General features: G+C 40.0%; 1 protein-coding gene across 1 annotated transcript in view; it reads left to right on the forward strand.

Annotated features, from left to right (window-relative positions):
• Positions 1–16,593, forward strand: part of LOC140238200 (uncharacterized) — an 85,270-nt gene that overhangs the window by 26,663 nt on the left and 42,014 nt on the right. The window contains exons 2-5 of the mRNA XM_072318137.1: positions 666–739; positions 1,458–1,587; positions 1,819–1,950; positions 5,103–5,228. Coding sequence (XP_072174238.1) covers positions 666–739; positions 1,458–1,587; positions 1,819–1,950; positions 5,103–5,228 — 462 coding nt within the window. The remainder of the gene's footprint in view (positions 1–665; positions 740–1,457; positions 1,588–1,818; positions 1,951–5,102; positions 5,229–16,593) is intronic.

Below are 16,593 nucleotides of genomic sequence, written 5' to 3' on the forward strand. Positions count from 1 at the left end.
GATGATGATGATGATGTTGATATTATTAATGATGATACTAATAGTTATGATGATGTTAATAGTTGTGTTGATGATAATAGTTATGTTGATGATAATAGACATACTGAATATGATTGACTTTACTGCCATGCAAGATGAATGTATTGTGCATGCCATATATTTGGCTAGTATAATATTTTGCTACTTTATGACTTGTGAGACAATGTTGTGCATTGCATGTTATGAGAATCACAGATAAGAATGAAAAATATTAAATCATCATCTCTTTTCAGGAGAAAATTGAGTGATATCCTACCTTGGGGACAATTGATTTATAAAGGCATTTTTGCTTATGGGTGACAGTTCTTTCGCAGGAAGCTAAATGTGCAGTAATTCAGTATGTTGTTTAAATGAAGATATATTGTATCCCCCTTTGTTATAGGGAGAATGTGAATTGTTTGCAGTTACACCTGAACAATGATGTAGCCAAATACACAAATTTTTAGATGATGATGGATAAAAATTATGTACTCTCAATCACACAAGGATATCAAGCGGTCAAAGCAAATATTTGTATTGGTCAGGGAATTCTCCAGCAACCCCAAGCCATGTTTGGTTAATTGGGGTGCAGCAAAATGCATGGTATGGCATCAAAATCCCCACATCCCGGCTTCTTGTCCCTACAGCCTCCCCGCCTCCTCCCCGCATCCCTGCTCCTGTTGTCAAGGGAGAGAGGACCCCTCTGCTCCCCGCTGAATCGGTCCATTCATCTCGCATGTCACATTAGCATGGCTGCACCGCTCCACTGCCGCCCTCTCTCATCTCCCCACCCCCCCCCCCCCCCATTCCGTACAGCCTTCTGTTACTGGCTTTCTCACACTACAGGGCCGTTGACCGCCAAGCCGCAGAGCTGCAGCCAAGCTAATATGACATTTTCATGCACGGGTTTTTTTACAAACAAAAGATTGGCTTTGTGCATGCGGCGCATAATGTATTTGACCTTGCTGGCAGCTTAAGCAGTATAATTTGAGGACAAATGTAAAATTAAGGAAGGTTAGTTAAGTGGGTGGTTTTGCTGATTCCCTGCTTCAAATTCTGACTCAGATTTTAATGATCTTGCCATGCACAGTGAGAGGAAAAAAATATCCAAGATGTAGGCTGATTCCCAGTTGACATCTGTAAGAATTAAAGTGGGCAGGAATAGTCAAAAGCAAATGATGTTTGATCTTATACATTGTCTCATGGCTATGACAAGGATTAGTGAGCCACTGAGTTATGCATTAATTTTTTTTTTGTAATTATAAATTAAATATGATTTATATTTATGGGATCAGGTGACTCCATGTGGGCCTATGCTAAGCAGAATTAAGAATTTCCAGTATACACTGTATGTGATTTACAAGTGTATTGTCACTTACTCTGAGCAGTCGAAGGGTCTCTCATATATTGCATTTGTATCTTCATTTTCTCACCGGTAGCATCTCAAAGTGATGATGAAAGTTACAGTATGCAGCCACGTTGCCATTAGTTCTGAGAAAATTGTGGAGAGAAGAAGTGATGGTCTAGCGAGAGTATCTGACTGGACGGTCAAAAACCTCCTTGCGGTTGGTTGGTTGTCATATCAACATCTCAAAATGTCAGTGAAAATGTTATGCAGCCACGTTGCCAATAGTAACAAACGAAATTGTTCAGAGGAGAAATGATCGTCAACTGAAGGTACGTGACTGGGTGGTCAAACACCTCCTTTGCGGTCGATCCGTTGTCGTATCGCTTGTCGTCGGGCTTGTCGGGATTAATTGCATCTTGCTTCATTCTCCTTTCACTCTGGTATTCCTGCAGGCAAACCGACTGGAGGGAGACAACCAGCACCTGCCCCTGCTGCAGAAGAAGAGCGACCCCCGACCCCGCCCCCTAAGCCCAAGGGACTGCAGCAGAGGTCCTCCTCAACATCCAGTGCAGGTGACAGCAAAGGTAACATCAATCTCTATGGAAGGGACTGAAGGGGGTTTTGCTCACTCACATTACTATATGTGACCCGCTACAACAAAAGGATCCTAAAGTCGCTGACGGGCGAGCCAAGCATGGCCCAGAAAAATGCTATTTTCAGGCCTTTCCTTTGATCATTTAGCTTCGAAATTTCGGCAGATGATAGAAGATACATTAGACTACAAAATTCTGTAAAAACAGAAATCCGAACGTTTTGACAGATTTTGGTGATCTGACTTCAAACTCGATTTTCTCGGCTCACCCGTCAGTGACTTTAGGATCCTTTTATTGTAGCGGGTCACATATATTAACAAAATAATATTCAGTGTTGCTGCTAACTTGAATTATTTCTATGATATTAAATAAACTGACATTGCGGAGATGAACATGAAGTTCATAGTGGCACCATTATGACAGTGCAGGAGTGGACTTGTGCAGTTATTCCAAAAGCAGTTTCCTTGTTAGTATGTAATTGCTGATTTAGAAGCCAAGTTGAATAAATCCAAACACGCAATATTAATTGTTCAAATCAAAGAAGTGCTGGTGAAAAGTCAAGTATTCTGATAAAAAGCAGAAATTGAAAGATGGACATATAGACGTTATGTAGATTTTGTCTTGTTGTGCATGGACTAGTAGTGTATCATACGGGCAAAGCCGAGGCAAATCATCTTTATACCATTATGGTGAGGTTGGAGAAGAACAGTTTAATCATGATGTATAAGTAATGACTCTTGTTAAACATGGTGCCACCATACTGTATGATTAGTCACAATAGAATAGTTTAAGGAGAAATAAGTATCATAAAACAGCCCTTTGCAAAAAATATGAGGTTGTAAGGTGAAAATAATTTTGACTGGATTGATGTCTTTGATTTGGTAGGACTAATGGGGGGGGGGGGGGAATTCATTTTAGGATCAGGTGTTACACAATGACTTTGCAAAGAGCAAAATCCAGTGCCTGTTATTTTCAGCGAGGGGGTCCAAATGATGTTCCTGTTCTGATTGCCAATGGTAGATTAAAGGACAAGTTCACCTTCATAAACATAAGGATTGAGAGAATGCAGCAATATTAGTAGAACACATCATTGAAAATTTGAGGAAAATTGGACCATAGATGCAAAAGTTATGAATTTTTAAGATTTTTGTGTTGGAACCGATGGATAAGGAGACTACTAAGGCTCGTGATGTCATATGAGTACAACAGTATAAAGAAAATGTAAAGAAAATTCAACATATTTTCACTTTTTTCGCGTAATAAAAGAGCACTTGACTTGCCTCTTTCTAAAGGTAATGGGAATAATATTACCCATAACATATGTCAGTAATGAGTCAAGGGATTTTGTACTTTTTTCAAAAGATGAAATTTTGTGAAATTCTCTTTATATTTTCCTTATATTGTTGTACGCATGTGACATCATACACTGCAGTAGTCTTCTCATCCAGCGGTGACTGCACTAAAACTTCAAAAATTCATAACTTTTGAACGGATTGTCCGATTTTCCTCAAACTTTCAATGATGTGTTCTACTAATATTGCTACATTCTTTCAATCCTTATGTTAATGAAGATGAACTTGTCCTTTAAGTTTGAGGATGGGTGGAAGACAGCAAAAGACGATTTCCACCTTTAAGAGTGAAACTCACAGGGGAGAGGAAGGTGATGATGTCGTGCGCTCTCTCAAACGGATCTCAAGGAATTCGACCAGAGTCTTCATGCAGTACGACATGAAGGGGAAATTAGTCATAATCGGTCTCATTTCTTGTCGTAAATCCAATTACACAAAGGGGGAAGAGAAGTCTCCTCCTTCTCCTCCTGACAAGAAATTGCAGGAATAGTTGAAATATGAACTGGTGGATGACTTGTGTCACTACAGAAGTGTCGTTTTTGTGATGTGGTGCAGATAAGGCATGGAGAAGGAAGAAGGGTTTGGTGGCCACACATGTCATAGTGACTCCCTTTCACTGATTGAAGTCTTTAAGAAAAATGTTGGGGGGGGGGGGCGGATTCATCTGAGAATATGTCCGCAACTCTTTGACGGAGCCTTAAAATTGTTACCAGATTACCAGAACCAAGGAAATTGTGACAGATTTGTGATGAATCTTTGGGTGATTATATTCTGAATAAGTTGTAATGTATTTAGGATACTTCAAGAGAATGCAGTAGTTGGTTATCATTTTGTTGTTTCATTTCAAGGGTTCTTGTTCGATACTTTTGTATACAGTGTAATTTGCGTATTGTCCTTTAGATTTTCAGCCAGATGTTAAAGGCCCAGTTTACCTTTGGGAGCAGTGATTTCAAAAATGTTCAAGATATCACATTTGATGCATATGTGTAGGTCTGTTGTATCATAAAACATCCTACCATATGAAATATTTGCAATAAAACCTAAAATATAAGGAGATATCAGGGTTTTTCTCAATAAACCGTAACTGTATACGGTTTAGTCGGGAAACATTCTTATTATAACTATTGTTCACATTTTGTGTATTTAACAACACTTAACATCGATTATACGAACTCAAATTTTGACAGTGGTTGTTTCTATCCCTAACTCACATTTTAGAACTATTTTAAAGCACTACTGCTGGGTTTTTGTTTCATCTGCAAATGGTAAATTATGCCTTTAAGTAATGCTCATCACTTATGATTCACTACATGAGTCCACATTATATACTCATATGCTACATACATACATAGCTACTGCACTTTGATCATTTACTTTCATGATAGATATAGCATGTTTCAAGAGGAAAATGGTCCTTTTTCACATAGCAGAGATATTTTTGTCGTCACAAGTATGCATTATAGAAAAATTCATTGCATGGAATGAAGTGTTGTGCAGTTCTGATCTGTGGTCTGTTCATACCTACTGTGTGAGATGATTTGTGGTCTGTTCATATCCCTACTGTATGAGATAATCTGTTGTCTGTTCATACCCGCTGTGTGAGATGAATGAAGAACATCACCTTATTCAGGAAATATGATTGCACATCTGCAAGAAAACGTGAAATCCATTTTGTCTAAATACAAAATTCTCACTTCATTGCTCTTGATGAGTTGTGAATTAGTCAATCGCAACTTATGTACCTTTAGTATGTAAAAATTGATGGGAGTAAAATGCTTTTGTATTTCTTTTCAGGTGTGAATGGGGGCTCCATAGAAGATTTTCCTGACATCAAACCCCCTCCAGCCTTCACCTCTGCCTCAGCCATGGGCGCCGCCAATAAGGCAGACTCTAGCTCCTCCAGTGCAGCATCCATCCCTAGTAAGTCAGATCACAGACCAGCAAGTTTGTCTGTTTGTTTGTTTGTTTGTTTGTTGTTGTTGTTGTTGTTTTTTTGGGGGGGGCTTTATTTTCTGTTTTTTAACTCTTTATGTGCCACGTTCGCACGTCCGACTCAGACGACGGCGTGCCAACTTCGCATATTCTGCTCAACAAACAAAGCCGCCGAAACCGATCGATAAATCGCTAATCCGCTGGTACAATGAAAGCGTTTCTCGCGCTTTTGTTCCTCTCATTTACGGCTTGCAGTCTGTGTGGTGTTTAGCTATCAAGCGGTGTTCCTAACTAGATTTGCGTTTACATTCTAAGTTTCTCTCATAGTTTTATGCGCAAAAGTCATGCCTTTGCAGTAATGTAGCAACTGGTCATTTAAAAGAAATATTGGAAATAGATTTGTCATACAATGTATATCGAAGCAAAGTTTGGCATTCCTCTAACACTTTGCCCACTATTATGTACAGCTTAACAGAAATTTGAAGAAGTTATACAATTTGGAAACACAGAATTCTTTCTCAAAGCATGACTACCTTCGTGTCTCAGAATAACGTGGCACACAGGGGGTTTCCACCATGGCACATAAAGAGTTAACACAAGGCAATAAAAAGGGAGAAGATCATTTGTGTCCCTCATTGCGAGCCACAAAGACAGCATAATGTCAAATTCCGAGTGGCCCCATCTAACACTGTAGAAAGTGTCATTCACAGATGAATGGCTGCGATGATAGGGGAAGCGTAAGAAGGGTAGGGGCTCCAGTGTGCCTCTGAAAACTTGGCATCAATGGAGAACTGGCCATGTTGCCATTTCTGCCCCCAGCTGTGGGCATGAACTTGAATGTTATTCCTGGGAGCAAGGAAGTCTCCACAAAGCCTGCTTGGCATGCGCTGGGTTGGTGGGGCGGGGGGGGGGGGGGGGGGGGGAGAGGGGGAGGGGGTTGAGGGGAGGAATAGGGATGGGAAGGGAAATTCAGACGAACAGTGGTAACAAGAGTTTGTGATCCTGTTCTCCCTGTTAGATGGATGAGGAACACTGAGAAATGGTCGGGGGACCAATTCTGCCTCCCCCTTTTTCATTTGAGTAATGCAGTAGTGGTACGAGACTGGAATATCTTAGCACCTTGTGCGTCCGTGTGTGCATGTGTGTCTGTCTGTGTGGAGCTGCCATTGCAAAGAGGAGATTTTTTTTTTTTTCGGTAGGATTTTCTCAGTGACGAAACATCAAAATTTGAGGTTGGCGCAGACTGTGACTGATGAGTGAGTATTGGCGATAAGTCGGGCTGGAAGATCAAATTTTACTCTCTGTGGCATGCCTTTGTTTTCAATTCTTGCTCCCGTCTAGTTTTTCTACAACAAAGAATAATACTCTTCTCATGGCTCCCCCCCCCCCCCCCCCCACGAAGGTAGATTACAGTAAATCACACCTTATTTGGCAAAAGTATCTAGATACACTTTTACATAGAACCAACATTCAGAAAGTGTGTGTTTCCACAAAGACTTGAACACACCCATTTATAACCAAAAAAAAAAAAAAAAAAAAGGCCTTGGGCTGTGCATGGGTCTGTTAAAAGTCAGTATGCATGTTTGTTTGTGGGTTTGTTTTTTGAGTGTATGTGAACATGCATTCAATTGCATTTGTCTGACTGATATTATTTCATCTTTAGAATTTGGGGGCCCTTTTCTTGGATTGATTTCAGTTCAGTTGTAGTTCAGTTTTATTTCTGCATTACATTTCCAGTACAGAATACAAGAAAAATAAAGCATTGGCGAACTTGTATGAATTATGTGCATCACGTCAATATACATCATATTTCTCACAATTGTAGGAAAATGTAAAAGTAAAGATATAAAGTAATGTCATACTCAATGTACACTATGTTGCAGAGCAAACACTTTGAATAAGATTTCGAGAAAATTATCAGAAATCCCCCTCCCCCCCCCAAAAAAAAAAAAATTATGATTAGAAATTCAAATTGATTAGAAATTATTTGAGTTACTGTGTGTTGCAGTCGTAGGTATCCCCTCATCATGATTTTTATTCACATGTATATTTTTTTCCTCTTTTTTTTTGGGGGGGGGATTTGGCAGGAAAAAAAAAGGTCTTGGTGTTCATCTATTGTCAAGTAATAGATGACTGTCATTAAAATAAGAAGAGAGAAGATAATATGACCGTCATTTGAGGGAGTAATCTGTGAGGGACTCCAGGGGATTAGGCGTGTATGATGGGCTTGCTAAGTTTGGCAGATTTGTTTGCCCTGCTGATATTGAGGTGAATGCCAGGCCCAATTAAGACTCAAAAGTGACATATCCAAAAATCCGCCCTTGAAAAGAAAGAGACAGATCAGAGATTGAGAGAAGGAGAGAGGAGGAAGAAGAAGAGGAGGAGGAGGAGAGAGAGGGAGAAAAGTGATATATGATGTTTGGGGTAGTAATCCATATATCTCCCCAACGCTGCAGCTCTCCTTATGAGGATGGTGCATGATAGAGAAATTACATCCAAAGATGAGGACAACTGAATCCGAAGCTCTTATGGAAGTAATGACTCGCTGGGGCCCCGTCTGATGGTTCGCCAGCGCCAGTGGTGACTTTCAGAATTCTTCCCGCTCAGAAATTGTTGACTTTGCTACTCGAGTGGGACTGTCCGAGTGGGGTTGTTTTAACCGAATCGCCCGGGGACACGGATGGAAATGTTTTGCAAGCGTGTGTGCAGAGACCTGTGAAAATAACAAAGTCATTTGCCAACGAGCAATTTTGCAATCATTCTCTGCAAATCAGGAAATGTCTTTTGCTTTGTTTACTTTGGTAATTTACCCGCCATTTTATTGCAATTTTAGCACTAGGTTGTCAGTGTCTCTTTGTTGAATTGCTTCCACAAAGTTTTGCAGACTTTTATTAAATTTGCCAAGTCTTGCTATCGAGATCAAAAAGTGCTCTGTTGCAGAACTAAATCAAGAATGGAAAGCCGCATCATGTGCCTCAAATGCAGATATGAAATGATTTGCTAAGTGATGCCCATCACTAGCGAGGTATGTAGATGCCCTGGGAGAGCAGAATGGGATGTGAAAAAGTTTTCCCAAGAGAAAATGAAATGTTTGTCAGCTAGGCAGTAATTACTTTTGTGGACATTTCAGTCAAGACATGAAACTATCACGCAATGAGGAAAGGACGTGTACTAGAGTTGCTCTTGTGATGTTTGAGTTTGCAGGATTATATAGCCTGTAGAGTTTTTAACTGTCCACAAAAAAAAAGCTATTACTTGTGACTTTGAGTGTAAGCATTTTTTTTTTTAAACGGGTCTAGAAATGTACAGTACAACGAGAAATGTTCGCATGCATTTCAATTTCGCAAATTTCGCGAGAGCCAAGATTTGCAAATTGATTCCAATAAAAGGTGGGTCTCACCTTTTATTGGGATTGCTTTATTTTAGCTATCTCAGCCATTTCAAAACCAATTTTCATCAAGAAAACTCTGACGTCATCTTAGAATTGTATGCCCTTGCTGTATTTCATTGGAGGTTTCTCATTTTCTCACACACAAACAAAGTTGGAAACCTGAAGCTGGCCACCTCAACCAAAACTATACCATCCCTTCAACAATGTTTTCCTTGTTTCCCAGAGATATACTCTAGCTTCAACCGCACCTGATGGCAGATTTTACAGAGTAAGGAAACATAAAAAAGAGAAAAAGTTGTTACATACTCAAAAAGTTATATCGTGATAGCATTCCCTGAAAGATGAATGCAATTTATAGCTTATCATGACTGGGGCAGCTGCCACACGGCTTTTGACATTTAGGGTTGTTGCCATGACACTGTCGTACAAACGTGTAAGTTGTTTTTGTAACGGGTCATACATGTATGTATGTGTGTGAGTTACGGGATCCTGTTCAATATGTTCACTGTCAGTGCTTACACAAACATTGCTCCCGTGTGCAATGTAGGGGCAGTAGTAGCCTTTTGCCAAGGCCCTCTCGCTGTATGGTGGTGAGCGAATGGGGGCGAACAAATCGAGCTCAGCTGAGTTGGACAGCGCAAGGGCCTTTTGAGAATTAGTTCGCATCTTTATTTTGACCCTCTGAATTATCGACTTTTGCTCCCTGACTTTGGGAGCAAAAAGCCAGATTTGCATGCGGCGAATGCACGCCACAGATCTCCACTGGTGGTCAGTGATGCATGCGAACAGGCTGGACAACGCCAAGACGGAGGATGTGGGAAGTGCGCCATTCCATTGGTCGACCAGAACCCATAATGATGTGACTATTCAGTAGGGTACATGTGTCTTGAATAATACTGTATGAAGCAGATCTCAAAAGACCCTCGCGCTCGGCTGGGCTCGCTTCCCTCGCCCGTTACAGCCACCATACAGCAAGAGGGCCTTGACAAAAGGCTAGGGCAGTAGAGGGATCTGTGAGAAGACTGGTTTGCTGTGTTTGAAGTCACCCATCCCAGTAATGCTATGACCCTATCCATCTCTCTCTCTTCCTGGTTCACATGCAGTGCTGACTTCTTATCCCTTTCACATCAGCTTGTTAGTGCATATCCCTTGGTTACCTGTAGATCTCTCCATGATGCAAATTTAAAGGGAAGAATTCTATTCTCTGTACCAGTGAATAATTTCTTGCCCTACCTTTCCAACCATAAGGGTGGGAAGCTTGATAACGATCACAGTCGTGATATCTAAGCACACATCCACATTGGGTGCATTCACACTTACAGTGAAATACTGCAGTATTTTGTGCGGTAATTCATAATATGAATGCAAATACACTTTGAAGTACATTGCAATATACTGCAGTGCATATAGGGTGATAATTCAAAATGTGCATGAAATATGCATGCAAGATTTGAGTGTGAATTCTATCACAAAATGCTACCTATCATACAGCCGCATATTTCTCTTGTCACCTGTCACATTTCTATCTTTTGTGTGGTGTGAAGTACTGTGAAGTAGAAGTCTACTTTCAAGCCAGAATTACCATGGTTATATCTTGAACGAGAACATTATCGAGTGATTTACCGTGATATCTATGACCATGGCATTTTGCCAATGAGAATGGTGCCAACAAATCACCATGGTATTTGATATTGATACCACAATAATTCAAATGTGAACGCACCTAAAGTTGGCGAGCTCTGTAGTGTTGTAGCTCCATGCTCTGTGCAAGCGTTGTCTCAGCAGTACTGGGTATTGCAGTAGCACACATGCCCTTGCCACTTGGTTGCATATAAATTCACCACCGATGTTTCAAACTATCAGGAGTCGCCCAAGAGGTGAGGAGGAAAACTTTGGCTTGAATTCTCATCAATATTTCATCATTGTTTCAAAGGAAGTTCATCAGGGGGAAAAGAGAGCTTGAGACGGGGAAAGATTTCGGGCCAAAGAAATACGACAGGTGCACTCATTGAGAATTTCCCTGGTGTGAATGGGGTTACTGGCATATAGTAGTGAGGCCTCTCAGTGATGTTTCTATGCAATGCAGGCCAAGCGGGGGCCAGACCTGTCAACTTAAACACTGACGCACTCAGTCCTGGTTATATTAATCTCTTTGCCTTGGCATTCAGAAGGCACGCAGACAGGGCTCACATAGGGGTGACTCCAGGGGTCGCTTGTTTAAAAGCCTGCATTGCTGTTTGGGGAAACTTTAAAGGAAAGAATCTTGTCAAAAAATGATACGTGACTCACCACAACAAAAGGATCCGAAAGTCGATCATCAAAATCGGTCAAAACCATCAAATTTCTGTTGTTGGCATAATGTTGTAGTCTAATGTTTCGTCTATCATCTGCCGAAATTTTAGAGCTAAATGATCAAAGGAAAGGCAAGAAATTAGCATTTTTCTGGGCTGTGATTTTCCGACTTTCAATAGAATAGAAATGTGTCCGAAGATTTGGGTTTAGCGCCACAGATAGACTCTGCCCCTAGCAACGAGGGAGTGATCTTATTGGTCAGAGCATGGCATCCTGGTTACTGGTCATGTGTAGACCATTGGCGCTAAGCTTGAATGAACATCGCGGATGTTGCAATGAGCGGACCTTCTTTGGTCAAGAGGTGAAAACTGTCTTACCTCCCCTTGGTGATGATTGCATCGGAAAGAAAACTTTGATGGCAGTTTTCTCTAAATGCTGATTTCCTAGACCATGCAACATGGTGTCATAAAATCATCAATATCTCCACAACCGAGTACATTTATGAGTTGTGTTATGTATGAAATTAAAGAATAATGCCATGTAATTTTTAGAAAATCCACCTCCCTTGACTTTCGGATCCTTTTGTTGTAGCGGGTCACATATGACCAAAAGTATAGTTTTTTTCTTTGTTTATTATGAATGGAGGAGTCAGGTTTCTTTCTCTTAATCTAGGCATGCAATTAAATGTATAATTGTATTTTGTAGAGATGATTCTTGGAGAAAATATTTCTTATGATTAAATATCATTTCATTTCATTTTATAGTATGTCCCCCCCCCCCAAAAAAAGAAGAAAAATAGTTTAAAAAAATTGGAACGATACCCTCTGCAACGATAACTTTAAGAATATTAAATCAGTCCAAATACAATTTAAGGGTATGAAATTGTAACTAATTGCCCACATCTTATACCAGAAGACCCCATTCGATTTGCTTCAGTGGTCAAAGAGAAATGAGGAATTTTGTAGAGCATGTCAGGAATCTCTTCCCTCCAAGTTCTGTCTATTGTGTTAACATATTAATATGCAGTTCCAAGAGCATCCGAGTGCTAAACTTGGAAGAATCAGACCCATGACATGCTTTACAACAATCCACATTTCTCTGTGACTGCTTAACCAAATTAAATGGGGTTTTCCGCAAAATAGAGCTAAGATGTTATATTTCAAAACCGTGAAGTAGCATTTAGATGGTTTAATCATATTGGGTGTTATCAATGTGAAAATCTGATTGTAATTTTTTGAGGGACATACTGTATTTTTAACTGCAATTGTCTATGCATCCCTATTGCTTCTGAGTACTGATGCCAAGCTATTTTGAATACGCAGTGCACAGCTATTTTTGAATACAAGTGACAAGTAATAAATGTCAGCATGCTGCAAAAATGACCTTTCCAATCTCGTACACTGCCAACTAGAAAGTTTATCAAAATTTAGCTTCTCTGTCATCCCTTATGATGAACCAATATGGGTGTGGCAGTTGTTTTTGTTGTTGTTTATAGCTTCCTCCTGCTGGGACCGATTAATTAAGGACCACAACCTAGCGCTAATTGGCTCTGAAGCCTCGATGTCCAGTTTTCTCTGTGGCGTTTCTAGTAAGACCTCTGATGACTCTTGTTTAGTCCCATTTACAGGAATGGGGGGGGGGGGTAGATTTTAATGTCTAGGCCTATAGGCCTGGTAACCCTGTGAATGCGGGCTTGCCCAATAGGACAATCTCCAATATTTACTCATGTATTCTCAGTAATAGGTCTTTTCTCAGGACCTAAATACTATTCAGTTCACATACTCATATCGTCGCTGGTGCGACAAGACCTCGTATCTACAAAATGTCAAATGTTCAGGAGAGCCAAAAAACATGGCGGCCAAAGCACTGTAGCGAATGGGATAACCTTTCCTTTGACAATCTGTGGTGTCTTCATTTTTTGAGTAAGACCGTTGGGATTTGGACAGGACATCACTTAACCCATTATTTGAACATTAATCAAAAAAAGTCATTTTCACCAAAATTGCAGATACAAGGTCTTGTCACCCCAGCGGACGATATCGCTATTGAATTTTCAAGTAAATCAAATCTGTAGCCTTAAAAACACACTGGTAGCTTAGTAGTACCACATGGCTCAGCTCTGGAAAAAAGAAAGAAAGAAGAAACATTATTTAACAGTGTCTGTAAATGGTATTTCTATGTATGAATGAGCAAGTTTGATAGACATATAGAGCATGTAATGTCACAATTCCACAAGGCCTATGCAGTCACATATATTACGTGACTGAGCAAGCATGACAGATGTATGTAGCTTTTAACATCTGCTGTTATGGTCTGGCAGACAGTACAACACAAATTGCCTTATTCCATTCCAAGGATGCCTCCCTCCTTTATTGTTCCATTACCCAGAATGCAGTGGGAGAGTGAGGAATGGCGTGCAACATTTCTGGATGTGGTCTTGTCTGTTCTCATGTTTCCCAACCATCACAGAGTATCTTTAACCTTTCTTGTGCTTTGAGTGCCGTTTGGCACAGAAACCCAATAGCTTTGTGCGTACTGTTCAAAATCCCTGGCATAAGAAGGGTCAACTGATGCTTTGTCTCATCGGCAAGTGCCAGTTTGCTCCCCGAGTATGCAAATATCATGCATACTTTCATCAAAGAGGATTACCATGGCAACTGTAAGGCTCATCTGTGGTTTCTCATGAGGCTTGCAGGATGGAGTAGCAAGTGAGCAATGAATACAATCTGCATTTTTTTTTTTCTTCGTCTACAGGAGTGCTATGTACCATGTTTATGCATGGATTTGAACATACAATGTTCAACCTAGTTTAAAACAAACTGATGACCATAAATCAAAGTCTTGGTGTGCCATTACATGTGAAATGTATGTTGTGTATTGTCACAAGACAGTGTGATGCCTGCCTTGTCTCTAGATTTGGGGCTATTCAACAGAAAAAAACACGGGGGGGGGGGGGGGGGGCTTTTCTCTAAGCATTCATGGAATAAGGAATTGTGCTTCATGTGTGCGAGGTAAAATGATGCATTCACCGTTTGCCTAAATGCAATTTAATAGGTACTTTAGTTCACAGAAGAAAATAACCACAGTGTCCCACATATTTCTTTCTTTGTTTGTAGTTCATGGTTATACAACATTGTACATGGTCACCGGCAAGCTTGAGTGATTCTTTTTTTTTCTGTTTAAGTCCAGTTTTCCAAATGATCTCATGTTGTCCGATTCTTGACTGTAATATAATGATAGCCATAATTTGAATACAATTTGCCTGTAATGGAAAGATATACACTGAAGGGCCTACATAAAATTAAATGCTGTCGAGCAGATATGCTGTGATGTGTATTTTACTGTTGATGGGTAATTTTAGATTCATTAATGATTTAGCATTTTGGTGTATAGACATTTAAAGAGGTAAATCAGGATAGTTTTTAGGATTTGGCACTGTTGAATGGGTTATGTTTCAGTGGGATTTGAATGATATGTGAGAGATAGCAGAAAACAAAACACGTACACACACAATTATGTGTCAGTCTTGTAAAGAGGCCAAGATTAGTACTTTGGCATGTAATACTGAGTAACATTGACTTGTGTTATCGCATGTTTCGGAAGCTCAACTGCTTTCATCCAATTAGGTGTGTGGAGGAGAGCTGAGCGAGTTAAAGGAACACATACAATTTTTAATGTCGCAGAATGGGAATTCCTTTCATGGATCGTAGTCTTCACTTCTCACGCTGCTGAAACAGTAGCCTTCCGACGTACTAGCCTACATATCAACTCAAATGGTCATTTTTAAATGCAAATAAATGCAGACGTGATTGGTAGCAAGACACCCTTGCAGCAGTTTACTGTGATTGTGGCGTGGGAAGCAGCATTGAGAACGATCTAAGCAGAAATTGAAAATCTTCCAGGTTCTATATTTAAAGTGGATCTGAAAGTGAGTTCTCTCGTAAGGGGGTGATGACATATTTGTGTGTTGTGCATCATTGCAGCCCATGTCATTCTAATGAAATATGGGTAAGAGTACATCAGTCTTAAAGGGGCACCTACAGTTGTACACTTACAGATTTGAATGCATCCAATGAGAACAAATTGTGTAAATTATCAATGATCCCCCCCCCCCCATCATATATCTTGACATATTTCATTCAGGCAGGTAGAGAGATATATGTTTACACCTGTCATGTAGTGTTGGCTGTAAGAACTTCAAACAGGATGAGAGAGTATGAAAGTCCTCCAAGCACCAGTATAGAAAGCTGGCTAGGTTTAGTGCGGAATTATGTTGCGGTAATGATTTGTGCATAGTTCGCGTGATTGTGCCTGAATTAGTCAGATTACCTGTGAGCAAGACAATTCCAGGAGCTATTTCTTCTCTTTCTGTTTAGTATATGGTTGAAGTAGAAAAGGAACCGCCTCGTCATATCACCTCCTGCCTCGTAACTCCTGCCAAGCGCGGTCAATTAGATTTATTGGTCGACAGAATTAGATTCCCGAGTTTTCTCAGGACAGTGTCTTAAAACACTGGGAATATATCAGTGATTGTCAGACTGTTTTTGACTGCAGTAGAGAATTTACTGCCCAATAACTATTGGTCATAAATCCTTCTAACAGGTGCAGGTGGTTTATCAGCTTGACAGAGGAGTGAAAGACAGAGGAAACTTGTCATACTGTAAAAGTGGATATTTTCGCGCGACTAATTTTTCGCGCTAGGCCTGGTCAGAAGAGTTTCGCGTGTTTTTAATTCCGCGGAATTAAGACATCACGCACAGGAACGTATGGCAAGCAAAAATATTCGCGTGTTTTTATTTTCGCGCTAGTTTCTGGTTGCGCGAAATGCGCGAAAATTGCAACACCGCGAAAATTTCCACTTTTACAGTACCCTGGAAATATAATGATATGTATAATTGCACAGTACCAGAAATGTTCATGTGTATGAAACTTTTTGCAAATTATGCCAGTAGCCCAGATTCACAAAGGTAAAATGTATTTGATAGTTGTTGTTTTTTTTTTTTTTGTTTTTTTTTTTGCTGTACAAATACATTGAATGCCGTTGGCAATTCACAAAAATGGCGGTTTGCTCCGATTAGCGAAAGTTTAATGAGTGTAAATGTTTCTGGTGTTACAGTAGGCCCTATATAGAGAGCTCACTTTTTTCTCCTTGCGCTGTCATTCCAGTAGTGTAAGCATTCGTTGTTGATTTACCATATGAAAAAATTTTAATAATTGGAAAGTACTGCACTGAGATAACTCATTTGGGACAAAAGAACGCACGCTAGGTACATTGTACATTCACATTGATGATAAAATATCACGGTATTTCGTAATGTGAACACAAATACACTACCAAATACATGGCGTAAGACATTGCGAAATGCCATGGTATTTAGGGTGGTACAGTGGACTCCCATTATAATGAAGTCCTTGGGACCGGTAGTTTTCTCTTGTTGCATCGAAATTTTGTTATCACTGAACAAATAAAGAATAAAAAAACAGAGTAGATATTGTTGCAGCTTGAATTTTTACTTCGTTTAACCGGGATTTTGTTATAACTGATTTTCGTTATAATGGGAGTGCACTGTAATTCAAACTTCGCACAAAGCGTGCATGCAATATTTCAGTGTGAATCATGTCACGCAATATCATAGATTGGTCAGTGGTGTACTGTATTTCTCAATTGAC

This window comes from Diadema setosum, chromosome 14, assembly GCF_964275005.1.
Source record: "Diadema setosum chromosome 14, eeDiaSeto1, whole genome shotgun sequence".
NCBI classification, from domain to species: Eukaryota; Metazoa; Echinodermata; class Echinoidea; order Diadematoida; family Diadematidae; genus Diadema; species Diadema setosum.